The following is a 26,148-nucleotide window of genomic DNA, read 5'->3' as shown; positions in this document are numbered from 1 at the left end:
CAAAGCTACAACCAGAACACAGTTTTGAAAACGTACCATCAAATTGAAGAATAAAATGCCTACTACAATTGTTATTAACCCAATTTTGATTGTGTATTACTTATTGTTGAAATACATAGTAACTTTTATTTCTCCATGTTGCTTCAGTTTTTATGCCTTGATACTCAGAGAATTGCTCTTGCATAGAATGGAACCACATCCAACAATTTGAGAAAATATTTACATGGATACTTGTGGGATTAATTAGTTATGTCATAATTAAACAAATCAGGTCGAATAACTTCTTGCAGGTTTCTTTTAATTGCACTGAGGATCCAATCTCAACATTTACAAAAAAAAACAAACTATTTTATATCTATGAAAACATCTAGAATTTGAGAACCGACCATCTGCTACATCAATCCTAAATTGAAAGCTTGGATTAATGATTTGACTGCTTCAAGTGGCTAGGTGATATCTGTTAAAATTGATATGTCACAGTTGATCCATTTCTCCCTTACTGTTTTGTAATAAATATACAGAAATTTAACAATACGTAAATATTTAGGGTATATAAAATACAATTATACTAATTGCTTCCAATTGCTTTCTCTACAGATGAGTTTTAAAAACAAAGTTAAATAATTTGAAAAATAAACTAGTAACTCTCCTGAGTTTAATCATAACAGCTAACTTTGATATGCAGTATTTAAACATTCTGTATAGGTTGCTCTTTCATTTCTTTCATAACATTTATTAAATAATTTATATGAGTTAAAAATCAGGTTAGAGAAAAAGTGATGCTGGAATCTTCAGGTGATCTTTTTCACTTCTTCAGGGACAAGTAGAGCAAACTCTTTAGGTGCTTGCTACAACTAAAACTTATCTTAAGGTTTGTATGTTGTTTTTGTTTGTGTGTTTTCATCAACAGGAATAGATTTTTTGAGCAGAAATACATTTAAGGATATTAGGGGAAAATAAATCTAGCGATTTGTGTAGAAAGGCCTAGAGTGTCTAAGGATTTTAAGGGTTTTTTTAATAGGTACAGGAAATCATGAATGATATTCCTAAGATCAAAGAGTTAAATTTTCCACTTAGGACAATACTTCTAAAGCTAATATGAACAACAGGCTTGAGTTAAAGCGAAGACCAGGTATGAGTTATTGAAGCAGTCCAATCAAATGATGAAAACTGGAAGGGCAGTTGGGATTGTCATAGAGGCTGGGGGCAGAGTTAGAACACATTGCAGCTATATGGTCAAAAGTGATAGGTTACACTTAGTAGGTCAAAAAGAGTTACAGTCAACTCAGTTTTCAAGATTGTGGAACTGAGTAGAGATAGTTATGCCATTACTGTTTATTCTTATACTTTATTTTATTTCCTTTTTTTCTCTAATGGCTAGTTTATTGATACACTAGTCAATACATTTGATGGTGATAAACCAGTTGTACTAGGTATGAATATTGAAAAATCAAAATCTGTCTATAGAATTATACTTTGATTAACTAAAGCATAGTAGCCTTTGAAGTCAGAAATATTTAGGTCCTTGGCACTAACTAGGAGCTTTTGGCTTTGGGCAATTTGCTTGACTTTTCTGAGCCTCAGCTTTCTGTCTATAAAATAGGAGTGATAGTAGCATTTCCTTAGGGGGTTATCATGAGTATTGAAGTATAGCATACACATAACATATTAATACTTAATGAAGTTCCTGGAACACAGTAACATTTAGAGTTTCCATTATATGCAACAAACATATTAAGCAAACACCTAATTTTATTTTTCCACTTATGGATAATAGAGTGTATCACTAGCTATGAAGATTAAAAGGAGATATTGGAGGCTTTAAGAAAGAGTTTGGCATAAAAGCATGCACTGGTGAGAGATAAATATACAGAAAGTGAGAAAAGCACTTGGAACAAAAATAATTGGGTTGCATCCCAAATGCATTTATTGAATGGATATTGTATCTGGACCTGTGGGAGAAATAGAAATGGTCAAGTTGATCTTTGCTATCAAAAAGTGTCAAACTATTAAATATATTTTCAAATTGCTGACAAAATGCTTACAATGTAAAATGACTTACAATGTAAAAGACGCTATTTTAAGCACTATGTGATGCAGTGTTGTGTTGGATCTTATAGTCTAGCAGGGAAGAAGAGATGCTTGTATTTCTGCCTGCACACATACCTTCATTAAAAGAACTCCCTTTGGAAATTTTCTTTCAAAGTAAAGATGCAAGTAAGCAATCATTAAAAACTGACATTATTAATGAAAATTATATATGCATAGTTGTTCCCAAAATCTTTATTTATTTATTTTTTTTGAGGAGAAATAACTTTTAGAGCATTTGGTGTGTGCCTCAGTAACAGCTCACAGCAGTTCTAGTGACAGCACTGAATCATAGGCAAGATAACGTCCTACTCTGTGAAAGTGGATACCTGCTAAGTACAAAATGTAGTTGGATACAGACTCTTGATCACAAGATATACTAAAAATCACGATAAAAATAATCTGCTTAAGATTCTTCCAATCCATTATTTGTATTTCATAATTACTAAAATAACTTGGAGTAGCATTGTTTGTTATTCTTGTCATTTATCGTCTTACTGAAAAATATGTTTCTAATTTTCTCTTTTCTGAGACTTAATAAATGTTAGTTTTAGGTAAAGACAAGTACAACTAATAAATTATTTACCTCTCAGGTAGTAAAAATAATTTCATTTGCCAAAACTAAGCTTTAAAAATCCAGTGTGAAATTCACACTTTCACTTTCACTCTTTATCTTTAACAGGAGTTTCTCCATGGGAGTTTTAGGAGACTATAAAGGAGCTCTCTGAAATTTGAAGTAATGAACAATAAATTGCAATACAAAATAAGCATAAACAATGAAACATTTAAAGTCCACAATTTTCTTCTGAAAATATTTTAATATAAAAAATATGTATTTGAAATCTCAGGAAGTTAGCCGTGCTACATATTAATTTATATGCTTTGGTTCAATGACCTTTACATCAATGTTCAATTTAATATAATTAGTTAATGATATAAATTAGACAGCAGAATTGAAATGGAAATGGTGAAAGAAAGCCTCTAATTTAAGTTACTGCCTGCCTCATTTGATCAGAGTTCTTTTGCCCAGTAGCCAACAGTATTGTACACATAGCAGATACTCAGTCCATACTTGCTGGTAAATGAATTAAAGTCATTTCTTTGTTAATGGTTTTAGCTAGTACCTTAATCTATAATAGTTCAATGATTCCTTTTCTTTTAAAGATCACTTATTAATCAGCTGTGTATATAAGTTTGTTAGAAAATGTGAAAATTGGACTATCTTTTGTGTGATATAAAAATTATAAGATCCTATTATATAAAATGATCCTATTATATAAAAGAGTCTTAGGATCCTATTATGGTCATATGACTCTGTTAAAATGTGTTAGATCATGTGATCTCCTGCTGCAATCCCTCCAGTAACTGTTCCTCTCACTCTACCTTAAAACCATAATGCTTTATTGACTGTCTAGTATATGTTACAGGATCAGCCCCCATCCACACACCACCAAAGATCCTATCTTTTACTTCCTCTCGATGACGCTAGTCCTCCCTCAGTCCTGCTCTGGACTCCTGCTCCTCCACACTAGCTCCTACAGCAAATCCTCTAAAAGAGGACCATCTTAATACCTCAGGATATTCGCACCACCTGTTTGATCTGGAATGTTCTTTCTCCAAATATGTACGAAGCTCTCTCCCTCATCTCATTTAAATCTTTATTCAAAGAACTGATTCTCATTTCCTAGTCACCACATTTAAAACTGTAAGCACCCCTCCCCCATATATAAACCTTTCCTTCTTTATTTTTTTAGACAACATTTAATACCTTCAGACACTGTACACTTATCCTGTTTATTTTGGTTTTTTTCTTATTCCCTTCATTAGAAGATAAGCTTCCTGGTGGAAGGAGTTTTGCATGTATCAATAACATCTTTACCACACCACCGAGAACAGATCCCAGTACAAAGTGGATGTATGCATGATGAACATTTGCTGAATATGAGAAAATCTTCATCCCAAGACTGCCAAAATAAATTAAAGTAATGATAGAATGACGACATTTATTTTCATTCACTTTGAATCTACTTGGATGATTACTAGAGTTATTTCTTTAGTATTAGCAGGGATTTAAACACCAAGAAACCAGATGGTCAGATATAGTAATGAAAGGCATATAGAAATGTGTTTTTGGATTTGTGCCAACTTGGCAACAACATCTGAGCAGCTTCCCAAGTTTGTATTCTTTACGATTCTCTGTGTTATCTCCCTAAATAGTCTGTGCCTGTTCCTTCAGGAAAAAAAAAATGAAAAAGCAGTTTTCAAAATTTTAAACATCATTTGGTGTATCTGTCTTTGAGCTTACAGCCAGTTCGATTTTTGAACACTCATTCAATTGCCTGACCCTACTTTTTTCATTAGTGTTTCTATTGCTATGCATATAAGTGATCTCATTCTATTTAAAGGTCACAGTCTTCAAAAACCAATGCTAATGCTGCTAGATGATAGCAGTAGAAAATAAGATACTTAAATTTCAAGGTATTCTGCTAAATCATGAGATAAGGAAAATGTATAGATTGAGGACATTATCCACTTACAGAAATGTTTGATACTTTGGACAACATAGAATTTTAGAGAAGATTGGAAAATCTTTTGCTAATAAGAAAGAAATGGGTTAACCAGGAAGGGTACTGAAGATTAATTCCTCGGTGAATCTGAAACACTGAAACAAGCTGCCTTTTGGCTCTGAAGAAGTTTCGGTTTTCCAACATTGTAAGCTGTGTGTGATGACAGGAAATGTAAGAGAAAGGAAGTTTGCTGCCACCAATAATGTAAAGAAGTTGGAGGAAAAAGTTGACATCCTCAGTAAAACTTCAGTCATAAATAGGATGACATCATCTCATAGAAATCATTTAAGAACTAGGGAAATCTTTATTCTATTCTTATGTCTCTGATAAGTTTTTTTTTTTTTTTTAAGTAAGATAATCTATTTTTAAAGGCTTGCTTTCTGAAGGCAGTAATTTGCCAATCAGAAAAATTACAGCAAAATATCTAAGACCCAAAAAACAGATGGTTAGATTTGGAAAAATGCAATGAAATTCTAGTTTCCTGGACCAATAAAGAGGTAGGCAAATTAAGATAATGAAAAAAACCATCTAACCTCAAACAAGTGCTTCTTTTTACTTATTCCTTTTTTTAAAAAAATATTTTATTTCTTTCACATCCTATGTGTCCAAGGGTGCGTTAAGTGCTTTACATCAATTTATTATTATGTTTAGGCAGCAATGCTGAACAGTTGATCTTATATGGAGGAAGTTAAGGTGTAGAGATGTCAGATAATAAAACTAAGCTATTTTTTGATTGCTGAGCAAGGGAGAGCTACAACACTGGAGAAAATTCAGAAAGTTTTCCTGAGATCTGAAAAAAGAAGGACCAAGGAGAAATGTATTCCTTATTAAGAGGGATGTCATACATTAAGTTCACTTCTTGCTTTTGGTTGGCTATTTTTCTGGTTTTCATCATTAAATCACAAGCACCGTTTTCAAGGAGGTCCTATGTGGGTTATCACACTTGGGATGTGGCAGATTTTTCCTTAAAAAGAGCAGATACATTTCTTGCCCCAAATCACTCAGGTGGTGAGTGGAGGTATTGGAATATGAAACAAAATCGTTTTATTCTGAAGTCCTTGTTTTTGTTTTTGTTGGTCGTTTGGTTGGTTGTTGTTGTTTTCCTGTGTTACCACCTCAAACCCTTGGCTTGAAATAATTGTTTTAAAATATAATCTTATTGTAAAGGAAGATTCAGAGAAAAAAAATTCAGCAATTACAGTCTTTTGTTCACATTTTATTACCTGGTTTCTCAAAAAACAAAACAAAAACAAATGAAAAACAAGTAAACAACAACAATTTTAAAAAACACCCACCAAAAAACAATGAACCATGTAATGATTTGTTAAATGCAAATGGAAACATTTAAGTTAATATGGTTTTAAGGCTCATTTGTCAAATACCATTTGGAACTCTTCCTAACAAATCAAGAGGTTGGTATTACAGATGAAGAATTTGAGGCACAGAGAACTTAATAAATTGCCCACTGTCACACAGTTGTAAAGTGTTGGATCTGAGAGTTGATCTAGGTAGTCTGACTTCAAAAACCATGCTGTCATCTGTTATGTTTCCAAACACAGTGCTGGCTACAAAAGGGTACAGGAAGAAAAGCAACTATAAGTAACTTTGATTTTAATCACAATGCTTGTGAATGTTTACCATACAAATTTCCTATAACTTTGCATATGAAATTAACTCCCGCGTTCCCCATAGACCTTCTTACGTGTTGAAGATTATTGACAAGTGTTGGTCACTCATCCAGCTGAGTATGGATTACTTCTCTTTTGATAGGCCATTCTGAGGAATCCTATTAGTAAGAATAGGTGCCCTGCTCAAGGAAACTTCTTTGGATATACTAGTCTGGCTGCTGGCCTCATTTGTGTATTTTGAAACCTTGGCTTCATTCATTGTGGCACATTGCTTTTTGAAAGTACTTCTGCTAATTGATGCTATTCTTTATATATTCATATTATTCACAGTTTTTAGTTTTGTGGTTCAATCCACTAGTAGAATTTACAATATTCTGTGGTGGAGGTGATTCATTAAATATGGAAGGAAATGAAGTCTTTTTACTGCCACCAATATAAACATCTGAAGTGCCCTTCTGAGAATTAATAGGCAAAGCAAGACTAAGTTAAGTTTAACCAAAAATGTCAGATTAAGTTGTAGACAGAGTCTTGGAACCATTAATAAATAAAGTGAAGTTTTTGGTTTTGTTTTGTATTAGCTTGAGGTTATGTTAGGTACAAAAGCATACACAGTACATATATTAAAAGGGCATGCGATCTAATCTGCAAAACTTTACTTTCTCATAGTGATATCCCTGTATGTCTGATTCCCTTTTAGGTTTATTCAAAACAGTACAATAATAAAATTGGTTGTCCTCTACCACCTTATCCCAATATTTTTACATAAGAAAAATAGACTTTTTGTGTCCAAAATATCAGTTTATGGAATTAATTTTATTCTCCTCTGCCAGGATTCTGTAAAAAATTAGGAACATTAATCTGCCAAGTTTTATTTTTTCCTTATTTTTAGTTTCATCTCAGTTACGTTAAACTGGGTAATAATGCCCTTCAAGGGCTTCCTTTGAGGCCTGTAGCCCTTACAGTCTCTTGTTGTGGACAGATGTGGCTTTATCTCAGTTTCTTCTCTGTAGGTTTCCTAGCCCCTTCAAATGGCCTACTGGAAAGTATCCAACACAGCTCCAGGGGCCTTCTCTTCCATGAGGTCTACTGCTATTTCCTAGGCAACATTTATGCATCATTGTCCCTGCAGTCACAAGGAGGGTTGGCCAAGGCCAGTACAATGCCATTTTCTTGTCTTTGTCCCAAGTACCTGTATCCTTGTCCTCAGTTTCCCTGGCAGGAGTCAGATCCTGGCTCACTGTCCTCATCTACTTGGAGAAAGCAAACTCTCCTAGTAGCTCTTGTGAAATCCTCTCATTAACTTGAGGATAGAAGGTGGCTCCCATCACCATTTCCCCAAGTGGACATGGAAATTCTCAAAGTAGCACTGGTTCTTTGCATGTAAATGTCGACGCTTTTATAGTCCTGCAATGAGTAAGAGTGGGCATGGATCTTGAAGTAGATTTCTTTGAAAATCTGCATAGGAAGATTTAGAGTTTCACTTTAGAATTTTATATCCATTCGTCTTGGTGTTAAGGTGAAACTTTCATGTCAACCACTTTCTCCAATTGTCGAAAACAATATTCACCATTAGAGACAAAGAAAGGAGATGAGAGAAATACCTTTCTTTCTGAGTATTCATGCTGTGTTCATGATTCTGCATTGGCATCTTCACATAATTGTCTGATTTAATCATCATAACAACTTTACGGGATTGGGAATATTATATTCAATTTACAGAGGAGGAAATTAAGTTTCAAAGAGTAAAATTTTTAAGGCCACATAGATACTGTGGAAATAGAGATGCCTGAGTGAAAAGCTCCTGCTTTTCCTGCTCCATTATTGCAGGTAAGACATACAAATCTAATCACCAGTGTCAATCTAGGACTGACTGCCCGATTCAGTTCTCAAATAGTTACCTTCCTTTTGTAGACTTGGATTTAAGAATGCTTGAGGTCATGTCTCCTACTGATGATTTTGAGCATAGCACAAAATCTTAACATTGGCTGAGTCTTAAAATATATGTTTAATTTTTTTTTTTCAGACAATAGATTTTGAAGGTTTCAAGCTATTTATGAAGACATTCCTGGAAGCCGAGCTTCCTGATGATTTCACAACACACCTTTTCATGTCATTTAGCAACAAGTTTCCTCATTCTAGCCCAATGGTAAAAAGTAAGCCTGCTCTCCTCTCAGGTGGTAAGTTTAATTATTTACTTTAAAAATGTATGTAATGCAAAAACCTCAAAGGGAAAAATCATTATAAGTTCTCTATAAGATGAGATGATTTGTTTAAAAATTACCTTTCTTGGGCTTCCCTGGTGGCGCAGTGGTTGAGAATCCGCCTGCCGATGCAGGAGACACGGGTTCGTGCCCTGGTCCGGGAAGATCCCACATGCCGCGGAGCAACTAAGCCCGTGAGCCATGGCCGCTAGGCCTGCGCGTCCGGAGCCTGTGCTCCGCAACGGGAGAGGCCACAACAGTGAGAGGCCCGCATACCGCAAAAAAAAAATAAAAAAATAAATTAAAAAAATAAAAAAAATAAAAATTACCTTTCTTGCAGAATTTATCCTTTCATACTAAGACTGTGCAACTAAACATTAGAGAAAATATACTTTATCATTATTCATCACTTGTCATTTCAATGTCTTAGAAGTCTATGTTTAGGTAATAATTTTAAGAGATACTTCCATCAAATATAGGAAAGTGCTCTTTTAAATGACTGGAATATATATATATATGTGTATGTGTATATATATATATATATATGTATATAAAAATATATATATAAATATATGTAGTCACAAGGCAGTTATGTAAAAACATAGTATTTAATATTATTTGTTCAAATTACCAATATACTTTCACATTTTTAGATTTGTAAGCTCAGAACAGAGTTTAGATTTTTCTCTTAGATATTTAATTCAGTTTGTCACCATAGAGATGGTTGGTTCTCTCATTAGGTGTAGCTTTTTAGAGATGTCTAATGCATTACTACCTGCCACTAATTGTATCACTCTCCACACAGTCAGGAAAATAGAAATCTCACTATATTACTTTAGAAAATGTGCAACAGGAAACAGGTTAAACAGTGTTGGATAGTTGAAAAAGTGAAGATGAACACTGAGACACACTGAGGTAGAACCATAGGAAGCAGGTGCCTCCCCTGGGTTGGAGTCATCAAAACCCAGAAGCTTGGAAGGAGGACTTCTTGGAGCTGGGAGGCAGAGTTGCGGGGCGGGTATTGCCTGGCAGGTCTCGCTGTCATACTCCTGGGGAGGGGATCCTTCCTGACTGGCTCTGATAGCTCAGGAGCTCAGTGAAGAGTATGCAGCCCTGGAAGTCAGACCTCTTACAGCATCACCATGGTCTGTGCAGGACTGAATCGCAGGAGCTCACTGCGCCTTCTTGGTGTGGCAGTAAGCTGGAGACTAGAGCACCTTGCTACTGGAACCAGGTGCTGGGACGGTGAGATGTGGAAGAGATCTAACAGATAAGTGCAGGTAGACCAGCAGGAACTAGTCCCTTCTCCTTCCTCCCTTCTCTTGTGTCTCTAGTACCCCCTGTGAACCCAACAGGTTTCCATCTGGCAATGGAGAAATGTAGTCTATAGCAGTGTTTCCCAAACTCTTTGATCTCAGGACTCTTTTAGGCTCTTGAAAATTATTGAGGACCCCCAAATGCTCTTGTTTATATGGGTGATATTTATTTCTATTTACCATATTAAAGATGACACATTCTAGAAATTACAATGATTGTCCCCTCAGATGTTGACAAAAATAGCATCTTTATGAAAAATGATGATTTTCAAAAACAAACAAAAAAAAATTAGTGAGAAGATTGACATTATTTCACACTGTTGCAAATGACTGACATCCAACTTCATAGAAGACAGCTGATTAACCACATCCGCTGCTGTGTTGCCTTATCATGTCAGGTAGCCGCTTGAAAAGCCCACTGTACACCCATGAGAGAATGAGAGTGAAAAAAGCAAATGATATCTCAGAATCATCACTGATAGCATTTTGACCTTACAAATCCCCTGAGAGGGGATTAAGTATCCTATGGGAGCCACTGGTCGAGACTTCCTGTCCTAGCATCACAACATAGAATATCGAAGTGTTGGTAAAGAGGTGAGGAGAATTTTACTAATTAGCACTCTAATAAATAAAAAGCTTAAAACATAATTAAGAAATAGGTGATTGAGCCATAGACAAAACTTGGGCAACTGATGAAGAGTCCACACTATTAAGCATTATGTTGTGCTGCTTCCCTTTCTGTTAATGAAGTAAAATATTTTTCCTCGAGCAATCATATGTTGGTTCAATCTTTTTAAAACAGATGTACACCTTCCATATGCTATATTTTGATCCCTTCAAAATATAGAACAATTAATATGCTTATAACCTTTAACTACCCATCAAATATTTTTGTTCCTGAAATAATTCCCCTTATACCATGAACTGAGAGGACTCCCCACACTTGCTGTTTTCTCTGAATGAGTTCCGTTTATTTTGTCCTAAAAGTGTGGTTTCAGAGCTTACAAGTGTTCTGGGCTGAAAATTTTTATATGAGACAGGTTTTTACTTGGATCTAGAAATTAAAATTTCTGTGTTCTCCATTTCATGCTATAAATGGATTGCATATTCCTTAGAAATAACAAAGTTGTCCCTTATTTAAATTTACATGAAGCAATACTGTCCTTGGGAAACACTGTCTTCTTTGAGAAGACAAATACTGTCTTCTTTGAGAAAGAAGGGGGAACATTTTTTGATATGTTGTCTCTCTGAGTCAACAGACTCAGACTAATTGTGTCATACTTGGAGGAAAGAGACAATCTAATTTCTTTGGTAGTTTTATAAGCAATTCAAACCTCAAACCCTCTTTTCTTCAGATAGCACATAGTAAGTACTACATAGAAGATACCAAATTTACAAGGAGTAGAGATCAAACCATGTTTCAAAATGGGAAAAAAATAAGGAATAACAGCTTATACTTCTTTTGGGACAATCACACATACTGCATAGACCTACTTGAAAGGAATCGTAAGATAGGCTGTGTAACCCTCATGCAGCAATAATAAATTAAACTGTGATGCCTTTTCAAAGTGTGACCTCCACATTTTAAGATATAGGTGCATAGTGTCCTTTGTAGGACTGTTTCTCATCCTATGTATTTTCAGAATTACCTTTGATAGTGTTTTTTTTTTTTTTTTTTTTTTTTTTTTTTTTTTTTTTCTGGGAAATAAGGAACCCTGGACAGTAATAAAATTTTCAAGGCCTGCGGTATCCTTGACTCAGAAACGGAAAGATAAATAGATTTTTATTCCTAGAAACTTGCTTTGCAATAATCTAAGTTATCTATGCAAGATGTATTTGTGGTTGAAAAAATCACAAATTAATTTTGAATAAAGAGGTGCTATCTAATCTGCTTTGTTTATCTGCTCTGAGAGTTCACATATTTCATTACCACATTACCATCAGGAATATGGTAGCCATTCTTGATTCTGTATATCAGCTGAACAAGAAAGGCTTCTCAATAAGAAGACAAACTTTTTAAAAGGAAAAAAATGTTATTCTTGTTAATGAACAATGATCACATATTTGGTAAAAGTAAAGCATTTAGTTTTTATAGAACGAAACATTTAAAAATAATTATAAATAGGTATAAAAGTTGTGAGTGTGTATGTAGTTGTGTTTTGTGGAACCTCATGATCCATCTGGCATTTCATGTAGTGGATGATGTATTGTTTTGGAACATTTTGTTTCCGTTAAGTGCCTCTTATCCCCTATTTAAATATAAGATGATTAATTCTGCTGTTCCCCATGTTGGACTTTTAGTTTTTAAATATATCCCCAATATACCATCTTTCCAGTTTTCTTATAACCTCTTCTGCTTCATTGTAAATCCCAAATCCCTAATCCTAAACCTCTCTGCTAGTCCAATGACCAATTTCTGATCTTACCTTCATCCCTAGAATCTATCACTTGAACTATTATCTTTACAGAAATGTTTAATTATTTGGAATCCTTTCTTTTTTTTTTCTTCGCAAGTGGCTCACAAACCCTCAACCATGGATCACTGTTATGATCCCATATTTCAGTCCCTGCTATTTGCACTCTGAGCATAACCAGGGAGAAATCTCATAAATATGCATGCAGGTTGTTGCCACTACACATTCCTAACCCCCCGGTATTAACATGGCCTTAACACCTCTTCAGCTTTTGAAAAGATCTATTCTGAAAAGTATTTATTCTTGATACTGTCTCCTAGATCAATCAGGTTAAACTTTTTAAACCTCCTTTAGTTTATTCATATCTTTCCCCTCACTCTCAACAGATGACATTTTTTTTTTTCACATCATACAAAAAAACAGGTGCTGTCTAAAATAAAATGCTCAATTGTTTCCCACACAACCCAAAATGGTTTCTTCAGCTCACAGAGAATACATATTACTGTATTCCAGCTGGAGCCCTTCATCTGAGTGAGTGTTCCATAAGGAATCAAACTAAGTGGATTGGAAAGTCAAATAATTATATTCTACCCAAATCTGCTTCTATTCCTGTCTTCTTTCTGGTTGAAAGGAACCTGAGTATTTATCAATTTCCCTACCCTAAAATCTTGGACCCTTCCTACCCTTCACTGCCTCACTACTTAGGTTTAGTTAATCACAAAATGCTGTCTATTTCTCGTTGTAACTTCTTCTCAAACATTCTTCCAGTGTCAGTTTGATACGTCATTGTTTGTGTCCTAGACTATCAATTAGCATGATTCCCAGCCAGGCCCTGCCCTCCCATCTGCAAAATGGTCTTTCTAGCACAGAAGCCTGATGATATTATTCGTGGGTTCTCAAGTGCAGACTTTCACCATCACCTTGTGGAATGTTTTTTAAACCTTTATTTCCCAAGTAAACATAAATCCTTGATATTTAAAGCCGATTAAAGCAGAGTTACTTTGCTTTGAGGGTGGTGCAGGAGAGGTCAGAGTACAGGGAGTCCTAGTCACTCTGCCTTCCCCCTGCCTCTGGAGACACCCCCTCCTTATGTGACCTTACAGAGACTCCAGGGCCTGGGCAGTGCAGTTAAGAAGATGATGAAATCTGAGTTCTATAGCATTAAGCCCGTGCCATGCAGCTTACAGAGTCTGCCTACCGCCCTCATTCTCTGTCTCCTTGCCCTATGCACCCAGATTCTTTTCATATCCAACTGTTTGCTGTGACTTAATACCTGCTGTGCTTGGGCTTCCCTGGTGGTGCAGTGGTTGGGAGTCCACATGCCGATGCAGGGGTTACGGGTTCGTGCCCCTCTTCATCTAAATTGTCTTTCTTTTTGTATAGGATAGCAATTAACAGCAGTTATTAATAACAATTACTTTCTGTAAGAATATGGCAATTGGAAGAGAATGTGATGTGATTTATTAACGGGTTCAGACACTCATACTATATGTTCCTGTTGGGCTCCCCAGTGTCCAAAACACTGACTTTATAATAGGAAACATCCTTTATTAGCCCTAGGTCAGTGTAAGAGTTTTTGTTATTTCTTATTAGTTGTTTTATAGCACACAAAGAGAAGATTTTCCTAGCACCGTTTAAATCAGATCATGTAGTGAATTGACCAGTCGTACCATTTAATTATTCGTTTTATTATTTCCTTAATGTCTGCATCCAACCATTCATTTTTAAAAACACATTATGTGCCAGGAATTCCACAAGAAAGGTGAGGATCCTTTAGAGTCAGGGAAAAAAACAGATAGGTGATGTTTTATTACACTAGAATAAGTGCTGTGCTCTATGTGTCAGGAGCATGTGACTGAGATTTTCACCATAAATTGAAATTATCCAGGTAGAGGTAGGGGGAGGGTTGGGAGGGAGTGGATTAGAAGGGCGTTCCAAGAAGAGAAAGCAACATATACAATTTCTGTTGAAATATTAAAATCATGCCCCATCAAAGGGCAGTGCACAAACTTTAAGACATTCAATATTTATGCATTCAAAAATACGTATTGATTACTTACAATGGGCCAGATACTATGCAAATTACTGGAAGTACATCAGTGAGCAAAATGGAGTTACCCCTCCCATAGTCATTTACATTCTAGTGGGGAGAGAAAGACTACTAAAAAGAAAAAGTTATGGCACGTCAAACGGAATGAATGCTGTTGGCAAAAATGAATCAGATAGAAAGTGCGGGTCAAGGCTGAGGATGACTGAAAGGCCTATAGGTTTCTCATGACTGACGAAAAATGGGAGGAGTGTCATAAGGAGGTCATTTTTGACGGTCCCAGAGTAGATAGTAGTTATGACCTTGGAAGTATTGGGCACAGCCTGGAGGTAGAGTTGGGGGAGCAATCCTGGCAGGATTAGAGTCCTGACTGCCTTCAGAGAGTGGAGGAAGGTAGACTTTGGGGGAGTCCTGAGAGATCTGGGGCTGTACCTTGACTCAGTTGGGCTGGGACAGTTGACATGACTGGAGGAGAGATGAGGTAGGTAGCCAGGACCCCATGGTGGAGAGTGTTGTCCGTTATGCTATGTTTTGAATTTTATCCAGAAGAAATTGGAGAGCCATGAAAAGGATGTAAGCCAGAAAATAATTACACTGTCAGTGATGTGGAAGCTCTCATGAAGGCAGATGAGGCTAAAGATATTAAAAAGTTCCAAAGATATTTAAGATTGAGAATAATAAAAACTAGGTCTGAAAAACTTCAGGTACTTTATCTTGGGTCCCCTCTCATTGCTCATTTCATGTGGCAATGGTTAGTGAATTTGTGCTGTGAAGCTACAATATCAGTAATGGTACTTAGCTCTTTTCATGTTGTCTGTACAACCAGAGAGTCATACCACAACAGCTTTTTTTAGACAGAAAAGGAGAAACAATGCCTTTTTGTCCATAAGGAAGTTAATCAAGTGAAGAACAGAAAATTGTGCAATGAAAATGAAGTACTTAAACCTTTGGGAAAATGTTCTTTTGCCAAATGACCTTACTGAGTATTCTTGACAGAAGACACACTTCATTAACTGTGCTGAGAAGAAAGTATTACTCTTTTCAGTACTATCTTAAGGATAGTAAAAATGTTTGTGTGTGTGTGTGTGTGTGTGTGTGTGTGTAGTGTAAAGTAGCTTTATAGGCCTTTTGTGTCTAATAAGCTACTTCAGTTTCCATCATGCAAAAAAGGGCAGGCCAGGTCCCAAAAAAAACAAACTGAACAGAGTACAAGACTTATGTAACCATGAGATGTGGAGATTCTTGGCACAAAGTAGGGCATTTCAGATATATTTGTGCTTTTATCACTGTTGGTATGCTTTACTGATAATAACGATTATAGTCTGTGCAACTTACATACCTACATACAAATGCCCTAGAAATAAAGATACAAGAATTTCTATCCATTGACCAATAAGTATTTATGTATGTCAGCCATTACATTTTTTATGCCTCTGTAGTACCAAATTCAGACTTCTAATCGTTATTATTATTAGTAGTAATCTACAAATTATTTTACTCCAATAATTTTTTTATCCTGAAACCCCGAAAGCCCTAAAAAGCCTTCCCTGAAACCAGAGAAAACTCTGTAACTTCAAGGCCCCATTGATGATAAAATTACTGTCGGTAAAAGAAAAGTTTCTCCCAAATCTCCTCTTTAATTTAATGGGTTTGAATATACTGAACTTGATTATATAGGTTTCTTTATTCTTCTGTCTGAATATGCTAAGTAAAATTTTGGTTTTCAAACTGTTCATTTTTACTATTAAATTTATTGACCCAAAATAAAGGGGTTTTGTGTTTGGAATTGCATCTTAATAATTACATATTAAACGATAGTGTTATCTTAGGATTGTTGCATAATATGTTAACAAATACTTATTTATAGTTTTTGAGATCCTTATGAGGGCAATATGATATTTAGTACTTTACAGAGTCTCAAATCAATCATAATATTATTTAATTTGTGTTATGCTCTAAAAATACTTAGTAGCAAGCTAGAAAATGTGCTATGGTATTGAGCATTTGCTTTGATCTGCTAGAACAAAAACCCTATGAAAATGGGATTTTTCATCTGTTTTGTTCGGTACTTTATCTCCAATGCCTGGAACCTGGTTTTACATGCCTGGAACCTGGTTTTACATGACTAACATTAAAGGACCTTAATATTTATTTAGGTTTATGTTTATAAAGGATATGTTAATTGTATACCTATTAAAAAACATAGTTAAGCAAAAAGAAAAATCATTCATAATCCATTTCCCATAAGAAAATGCAAGTAAAGATTTGGTAAATATGTATTTTCGTGTTTGCGTGTTTACACATGCAAGCAAGCACATCCACAGGTATCTCACAAACATGTATTAAGTGGATGGCCCTAGGACTGATCTGAATGAAAGATGAATTTAGAGCTCTCAGCCATGGCTAGGATTTCTAATTTCCTTCCAAAGGTTTATGAAATAATGTATGCACTCTCAAGAGTCTTGAAAACCAGACCCTTAAAACAAAAGGTCATTTATTGAGAGGCAGGAGACAGATTTCTCTGCTTTATTTTTCTCTCTCTAGCCCCACAAAATTATACCTAAAGCACGAAATCCCACATCAGGCTGCCTTTTGAATTGTGGATGCACAACTGGTCTTTGTTTTCTCGAATGCGAAATGGAGATAACAAGTATATCTATCTTACTGGGTATTGTGGGACTCAAAAACGTAATGTATTAGGTACCTTAGGAATGCCAACTTTTACCATTATTAATTAAACAGATCATTTTCCTGTGTTTTAGTCTGTAAACACAGGATAAAGGTCAAATTCAATATAGTTTTTTTTTTTTTTTTTCCACTAAGATGTCATACATCCTGAAAGAGTACAGTCAAATTTAAGGAGTATTATTGGGATTTCTTTTTAATGTGACAAGTATAGAAATTTTGGTAGCATGACTTCTTTTCATATGTGGTGGCTTAATTCCCATGCTTAGGTGTAGTCATGAAACAGAGTAATTCAACCAACTCCCTATTCTCTGCCTGTAGACAGTGTGTCACTTGCATTATGGTTGCCACCAGCCCAATGTAACTTTGAAATCTAAATTTAAGTTAGTTAACAATCAATTAAAACAATTCAGTTCTTCAGTCAAACGCCAGCCACATTTCATGTGTTCAACAACCATATGTGGTTAATACTACTATATTGAACAATGCATACCTAGAAGGTTTCTATCATTGAAGAATATTCTACTGGACAGGACTGATAGAGCAAGTCTCATTTTAACTGCTCTTTTTTTGTTTGTTTTTTGTTTTGCGGTACGCGGGCCTCTCACTGCTGCGGCCTCTCCCGTTACGGAGCGCAGGCTCAGCGGCCATGGCTCACGGGCCCAGCCGCTCCGCGGCATGTGGGATCTTCCCGGACCGGGTCACGAACCCGTGTCCCCTGCATCGGCAGGCGGACTCTCAACCACTGCGCCACCAGGGAAGCCCTACTGCTTTTGAAAAGAGCTCAAAGTTTGGAGTTAGATAGCCTGTCTTCAACTCTTAACTCCTGGGATTGCTATGTGACTATCAGTAGTTTACTCTCTGACTTTCCACCCTTTTTTTAAAATTTTTAACATCTTTATTGGAGTATAATTGCTTTACAATGGTTTTCTCTCACAAATGGAATTGCAGGGTCAGTGTTGCTGGCACACAGCCAGGAATGTTATCCTTGCTCCTTTGCAGAGTTTGTTCTGCTCCTAGAACATCACCCCCAAAGACCTGCTTCAAGCCCTGTTCCTTATAATTGCTTGTTTCAGGCTTTTGCCAGTGGCCAAAAAGAAGAAACCCATATGATGTTCTTAGAGGGATTTTGCTGACCCTAGTCTCTTGTCAAGGACTGTATCCATTGCCTGTCCTCATTTTATGAGGAATCACAATCTAGTTTACCCAGTCTATCTCATCTTGCTGCAGGTTTGTGTAAGCATAAAAAATTTTTTTTAAATTTCATTATTTTAAGACAAGCATAGATAGAAGGTTGTCTAAAAATCATGAAATGTGTGATAATATGAAGTTACTGTTGTTATTCTTGGTTATCTGTGCTACTCATCATGACCATTAATATGAATATTGGAAGTATGATATGTGACAAATTGCTTCATAAGCCTGTTAAATTTCTGCAAATTGAACCACTATAAAAACGTGGAAAAACCAAATTACCGGTGTTTTATTGCCTTATAAGTTTAGAATTTTAATTCGTGTCATTATTTCATAATGATAATAACAGTTTTGAATATTTCATTTTAATAGATGAAGGGAGACAGTGGAGATAACGCTACCGTTTTCATTATCTGGAATGCAAGTGTTTGAAAAGAAAATAAACTGGAGCAGAGGCAGTAATTGAACATGTACCCCTAACTGATTTGCTAACAATTGAACCTTGAGACTAGAATTAAAAGTATCTATTAGAATAAAACATTTTAGGTCATTGTTTTAAGAATTGGAGTGTCTGTACTGGAATACAGAGAAATTCGTGTGCTTGAAGAATATAATCATAGGCAATATTCAGTTTGACACTAACTCCAACTCTTTTTGTAGTTAAAACTTTGAAGAGAATAATGTTTATATATATATGTTTATATACATATATATAATCATCATAAAAACAGAAAAATGCCATCGAAGTACAAGATAATTATTCCTAATAAAACTAATAGACTCTAATTACTTTGCCTATTTTTCACTTTATTTTGTACTTTGTTGTACCTTGTAATATATATTATATGTGTATAGGTATATATGGGTCACTTTTGTGGGGAAATATTTAAAGAAGCATAGCCTTGGACAAGTCAGAGAACCTGCAAATTTGGATGTCAGTCACATGATCTTCAGAGCTAAATATTGACCCCTTGAGGCAAAAGAAAACCACATTGTGTTTTACCTAGCTTCATGCGAAGTTCCAATTCTAAAGAGAGAGTTTCACCGATGCTTGGATGGATTAAAATGGCCTTTGTTAAGGGGAAGTAGATTTTTTCTTTAATTAATTAATTAATTAATTAATTAGTGGCTGTCTTGGGTCTTCGTTGCTGTGCGGGGGCTTCCTCTAGTTGTGGCGAGCGGGGGCTACTCTTCATTCCAGTGCGCGGGCTTCCCATTGCAGTGGCTTCTCTTGTTGTGGAGCATGGGATCTAGACGTGCGGGCTTAAGTATTTGCAGCACGTGGGCTCGGTAGTTATGGCTTGCAGGCTCTAGAGCACAGGCTCAGTAATTGTGGCACATGGGTTTAGTTGCTCTGGGGCATGTAGGATCTTCCCGGAGCAGGGCTCGAACCCGTGTCCCCTGCATTGGCAGTTGGATTCTTAACCACTGCACCACCAGGGAAGTCCCAAGGGAAGGAGACCTTTGAACCTCTTCTTCAGAGACTATTACTGCTAAAGGGAAGTGTAGGATTCCATTTACCATCTAATTTCATTGAAGAGCTGCAGCCAAGAAACCAGGCTTGCTATGTCCTGTTTGCCATTTGCATGGTCTCATGTGTGTCATGTATACGCCTTAGCACAAACTACTTAAAAGGAAAAGGACTTTTCTTCAGGGAAGTTAACTTTCCTAGAGGGAGGTAAATACTGGGAAAGAGCTACAGCCAAGTTTAGGGACAGGAAAAAAAAATTTTTGAAAGGGTAGGATAGGGTGTAAAAACAACCTCTATGAAGACAGATTGAGGCCCTAGGGCCTGCTTTCAAAATATTAAGTGAAAATATAAGGAAACATTTTCACCACTTAAGAGAAAGTGGGCTGATGTAGGGTATGGGGTTAGGAGCAGGAACAAACCTATGAGCTTTTTCAATGCAACACGTCAAGATTTAGTGGTCCAGCTCTATAATTTTTTTGTTGTAAAGTAATTGTGGAAAAGGTCATTGACTTTTTTTTTTCTCTCATGTACCCTATCAATCATTGTGAAGAGTATATGTTTTACCTCTCAAATTTAGCTGAAATTGGACTTAAGGAAAAACTGATTAGTTTTTCATTGTGTGTTGGCATATATGCCCATAATTTCTTTTAAAAATAACCTTTAAACTCTTTTAAATGTTAAACTATGACACAATTCAATGCATGATACAACTTTTTGTTTACAACATATCATGAACAGAAAATGGCAAATAGTCAACTCATTTTGTCAGACAAAATAATTTTAGTATAGTAACATGTTTCTTGTTCAAAAGTAGTGTTAAGTTGAAATTATACATTAATGTTCATATTCAATATGTACATTACATACAGGAAAGGCAAACAGAAAATTATGATTCTCATATTTTCCAAATGTTTGTGTTTAGTATTATGAAAATTGATAATGAAATATCATAACCTTCATTTTATATATACAAATGATCATAAGTGAACATATATAAGTGAAAATGTATACCTTTTGGCATTCTTCCAAATGAATGTGATGATGCATGCTTTTTATTCTTGTTTTATGCTGAGTTTTTGTAGAAGAGTTAAATCAAGTTGATTAAATCATTTCAAGTACCATAAGCGGGGAGCATGGAAGAGAGGATTAGCTCATCAGGCAGGATGAGTTAGGTCATAGTTTATCCAACCATAATTCAAGGGCTGTGTGCTCCGAGTCTGGAAGTTATGGTAATGTGAAGGATCAGTGCCAAAATGTCTTTTATCATAAGTTGAAACTGCTTATTTCTGCAGCTGGCTAGGCTTTAGTTGATTAGTTAGAATTAGGTATTTTCAAAGCTCAGGATTGTCTTCTGTTCTCTGCCTTTGGTTTATAAAAGTGACTATGTTAGTCTGCATCAGATATACAGTGACACTTTTGTTAAGGGAGGAAATCCATTTATAATATGTATATATATATATATATATATATCTTTTTCAATAACTATAAATAGAATTGGAATTAATGTGAAGCATAGAGATGTATTTGAAATGAAGAAGACTTTGGTAAAAAAATGAAAGATGTAAAGCATTGTTTTTCAAACTGTCAGTTGTGGCCCATGGTGGGTAATGAATTCAGTTTAAGGGGTCTTTGACAGAATTTTAAGAATGGAGTAGAAAAGAAGAGAATAGTTTAACACAGAAAACATTGGCACAGTTATGGAACCTGCGTGTGTGTGTGTGTGTGTGTGTGTGTGTGTGTGTGTGTGTGTGTGTGTGTGATTTGTGCTGGATTAAGATGTAAACTGTTTTTCTTACTTTTCCTTACTATTGGCCTTGAACAAAAATAATCTGTAAGCTATTAGTGTAGAATAAAAAGGATAAAGTTGCTAGTTATGAAACTCTGGGCAGTTAATCTCACTAAGCCTGTTTCTCATCTGTAAAATGGGATTAATGCAATCTCCCCTCACAGGGTTAATGGGAGAATTAAGTGAAATGATACATGTTCAGTTGCCTATCATGGTTCCTGCCACATAGTGTACATTCAATAAGTGGTACATTTTATTCGTAGTAACATTGTGACTACTAAACTAATTAACTGCTGACTTTTCAGAATGCATTAAATTATCCTCCTGGATATCTTGAAATGGCTGAAGGAAATCACAGGTGTTCAATCAGAGCTATACATGGAAAGAGATAGACCAGAGCAAGAGATGTGGTCAGGAGGAGGTGTGCTGATGAGTGACAGATGAATGACAGGCTTGTAGAACTGTATTTGGTTAAGATTATTCCCTGCATTCCAGTAACTCCTGTTTAATTAGGAATCAAGTAGTCATTCAGCCCATCAGCCATCTAACCCACATACCTTTTATATGGCCAAATAGACCTCAAAGGATAATTGGGGTTTACCCTGAGGTCTTGTCAGATACATATGATCTGGTTTCAGAGACTTCTCTGTGAGATGGAACTATTTATTGTGAAAGAGTTTCGATTTAATTATCATCAGCCAGGTAATCTGCAGTCATCAGCTGTTGTGAACAGATATTCAAGTTCTCTACCCTTGTCTTGGAATAGGCACAATGAATGGATGAAATAAATAAAGTATGGACCATATTAAAACCAAACTACAGTTGTATGTTCTTACCTCTCTAATTAAATCTGTCATGTTTATCCAGACTTTTGTTTATGTTCTCTTTCTCTCTTATTCATGGGCAGATTCCTTGATGGCAAAAAGGATGTCTTATTCATGGTGCTGGCAACTGTTTGACATAAATACATGTTTTTATGTATGAATGATTCCTGACCATCAATATATAAATCATATTGTGACAGACTCACATTTCTTCAGTTTTTTGTGAAAGAACATTTTTCAGTCTTCCCAGCTGATTTACAGCTGTCACTGCCTAAGGCAGAGAAAAGTGGAATAGGAAAGTAGTTCTTCATGCTTTGAAATCTGTCTACCAGCTAACACTGGGCAACAGAATTCTGGCCCAAACACCATCCAGTGAGTAGGCAGAGCAGTCCCTATGTCCCCAAATCCCAAAGAACTCTCCATTACTTAAAAGAATCATAGACTGTCTGTCTCTGTTATACTAGAGACCGGAGAACTTGGTTATTTTACGCCTAAGAAATATACAGTTTCTCCACATGGTCTAGGCATTATCTCTCTATTTCCTTTGTTGGTTTTTGTTTGAGAGCACTGTGAATATTTTTAAGTATATGAAGACAAATCTTTTTTTCCAGGTCTGAGAATGAATAAAGGTGCCATCACCTCTCCCCGTACTTCTCCAGCAAATATGTGTTCCCCAGAAGTAATCCACCTGAAGGATATTGTCTGTTACCTGTCTCTCCTTGAAAGAGGAAGACCTGAGGATAAACTGGAATGTATGTGTTTCTTCACTTAGTTTACTTATCACTCTTAGGGTGGGGGATAGGACTAGATATTGACAAACGTAAAATTGTATGTACTGTGGTTGTTTACATTCTTATTAAGTAAAGTGACCTTGGTTAATAATAATAAAAAATCCTCCAATTGAAAATCAGACAATTAAAAGATATTAAGAATCTATCAATTTTAGGTTATTATTGATCAAGGTCCATTTATTACTGAGTATTTCTTGAGCATGTTTATCAATTGATGGTTTTTGTTTTTGAATTTGCTCAGTTTGGTAACCAGACGATATTGAAAAGTATCCTTTGTGTTGTTTTGAAAATACACTTATTTCTAGTATGTAAGAGGTCTTCCCATTAGGCAGAAAAAGGGTTCATTATCCATAGGCAACCTGAGCCTTTCTCTCTGGAAATCTTCCTTGAAACCTTCTGCACTAACTTTCGTTGCCAGGGACAAATAATTTCTTAAAAGCCAAGCATGAGAGTTTCATTTCTAGAAGTTGACTGAATATTATAAATAATTAAACAATAGCTTTTTTTTTTCTTTTACCATGTAGCAGGCGTTTGAGATAGAGAAATTCAACCTAGCTGAAAAGAAATGTGCTCTCTTTAATAAAATACAGTGACTGAGCTCTCTCTGGTGGCAAACTGTACTCATTGCAAGGCAAGAAAATGTTTTTCAAACCTTTACTGCAAGCCCAAACATTTAATAATCTATTCTATCTCCAAAGCCCTTGCTAAATACAGAGCTGGTGGTTTGTTTAATAAGCTGATTACCCTGATTGTATTAGATATCATTAAAATGAATTAAATTGTTTTGCTACTGAAATGATAGTAAAGATAATGAATCCTAAATTTGACATTTCTAAAGTAAATGTAGAATATTGTGACACTTCAGAATTATGATTGGGTAGCAAGTTTAGTTTAACAGTAACTTTCGATAATATTCCTCTTGCTAATAAAGAATTTAATATAGTATGATTATTTAATAGTAACACCTGCTTAAGTTATGAATAAACCATATTAACATCATTCTTTAAATACATATTTATTAGTTCTAAATGTTGAATATTTGCATTTCAAGATTTATTTGTATTCCTAAGAACCTACAGAAATCTCTCTCATTCCAAAATAAATATTAATGTTTAGTGAATTTCTATTGAAGTAATGGCCAGAGAGAAAGTTTTCTCAGGTGTTATTAGAACTGTGTTTGGGATGATTTTAAAAATACAAAGATTCTATTCCAGGTCTGAGAATAAATAAAGGCACCGTTACTTCTCCCCAACATGATCTTTGTGATCCAGTTTAATTATTTTTAGGTCAACTGCAAGTATTTTGTTTTTACGGTAGAATTCCTAAGAGGTATGTTGTAAGTTCTCAATTTGAAGCTGTGTCTCAGCAGTCTTTGTCCACAGTTGCCAGGCAGAATGTTAACCCACGAGTGATTCAGAAACACTTGATGAATCAAGTTAAACCTGACCTGCCGCTTACCTCTCTTCAGTGTTATCAATCCCCTTCCCTCGGTTCTTTAAGTTTTCCAGCTCTTTTTCGAGCTTATACCATTCAGTTGCATTTTCTTTTTTTCTTAACCATTTCTTTAGACTTTCCTCATAGACAAACTTGTTACCACCTGGCATTACTTCTGTGATTTTCACCAGACTCTTGAAAGAAAATGCATTTCAATTTCAGAATCTCATTAAGGTTCTAGCTATGTTCTAGTTTTCTTCTCTACTATCCTCAAGTTTGGAGGACCTTAACCTGGTCCTTACTCGTCTGGAGCTTGTGTTTGTTTGTTTTTTAAATGCCAGTGCCTGGCTTTTTCCTACATCAGTTAAATCAGAATCCATTTCTTTGGCCCACTTTCTTAGCCATGTACTTATACATTTTTCCCTTCTACAGTTGCACATTTACAAATTCCTAACATTCATACAGTATATAGAATCTAAAAATTTTCAATGTCTTTAAAGAAATTTAATGGTTGTTAATTTAATATATATTTCCAAAATGGTTATGACTTATTTAACATAATATATACTAGAGGAAAGAAAAGAAGAAAATAATTTAAATTAACACAGAAGTAGATATAATCAAGCACCTAATATAGTTAACTTTTGCGGGTGAGCGATGTTTTTGAATCTCAATTTCTAAGCAACTGAGCAGAAAGGAGTACAGACATGTTGTCTTAGGCCAGAGGTTCTTAAACTTTATCTCACATAAGAATCACCTGCAGGGCTTATGAACATACAGCTTGCTCTGCCCCAACTTGAGTGTATGTGATTCAGCATGCCTGGAATGGGACTTCCGAGTTTTCATTTCAGGTCATGCCGATGTTGCAGGGACCACATTTTGAGAAGCATTGGTTTATGCAATTCCTTCAGTCCAATGAATACACACACACACATAATTCATCTGAAACTACAATTGTTCTTGGAATTGATGGTGGCATTATTTGATACGTTCTTTTACCTGGGTTATTAGGTAAATTAATGACATGTTTTAAATATTTTTCCCCAAAAACAATGTTTTATAAATCTATTCAGTGCTTACTGCCACTGCTAATCTCCCCCACCTCTCTTTTCTGCCAGGCATTTACAAAATGTTTAGAATAAAGCTTTTTTTTCTTCTTCATTGAAAGGAAACTAACAAAAGCTTTTGAACTTTCCACCGATTATATTCCATTTCTTCAACTTGCTTTCCTTCACTCAATCTTTTACTCAATCTTAATGCCTCACTGTGGTCTTTGCCAGTTCTGAGGCCCCGTCAAGTAGAAGGTATTTACTTACCTGTTCCCACAAACCCTTGGAAAGTATGTGTGCATGCATGTATGTGTGTCCTGAAGTTGTGGAGGAATTCTCTTTTTATGTCTCCTCATGTTGGTGGAAGTTAAGCCCAGCACAGTACTTTATGGAGAGTCGTTCAATACATCCCTCTTTGAGTCTCCTTAGATTCCTCAAATTCTGTGACCTCAACTCCATTTTATTTCAGTCACCCACTTTTGTTGCAATACCCCAAGTCTTTTAATTCCCAAAGACTGCTCTTATTCTATAAATTTAAATTCTAGTATTTTACTTTGACCACAGCCTATGATCACTTAACTTTTTACTTTCCTACTTTGAATTTAAATATAGCATACCACAGTACTCAAGAGCCTGGACTCTTCATTTCACTA

General features: G+C 35.5%; 1 protein-coding gene across 11 annotated transcripts in view; it reads left to right on the top strand.

Annotated features, from left to right (window-relative positions):
* DGKB (diacylglycerol kinase beta) overlaps positions 1–26,148 on the top strand; it is a 796,780-nt gene that overhangs the window by 248,214 nt on the left and 522,418 nt on the right. For all 11 annotated transcript variants that reach the window (XM_067042589.1, XM_067042590.1, XM_067042594.1 and 8 more), the window contains 2 exons: positions 8,307–8,460; positions 22,833–22,973. In XM_067042589.1, coding sequence (XP_066898690.1) covers positions 8,307–8,460; positions 22,833–22,973 — 295 coding nt within the window. The remainder of the gene's footprint in view (positions 1–8,306; positions 8,461–22,832; positions 22,974–26,148) is intronic.

The sequence above is a fragment of the Kogia breviceps genome, chromosome 9 (assembly GCF_026419965.1).
Source record: "Kogia breviceps isolate mKogBre1 chromosome 9, mKogBre1 haplotype 1, whole genome shotgun sequence".
Classification (NCBI taxonomy): domain Eukaryota; kingdom Metazoa; phylum Chordata; class Mammalia; order Artiodactyla; family Physeteridae; genus Kogia; species Kogia breviceps.
Note: the sequence above shows the minus strand (reverse complement) of the source record. Positions and strands in the feature narration are given on the sequence as shown.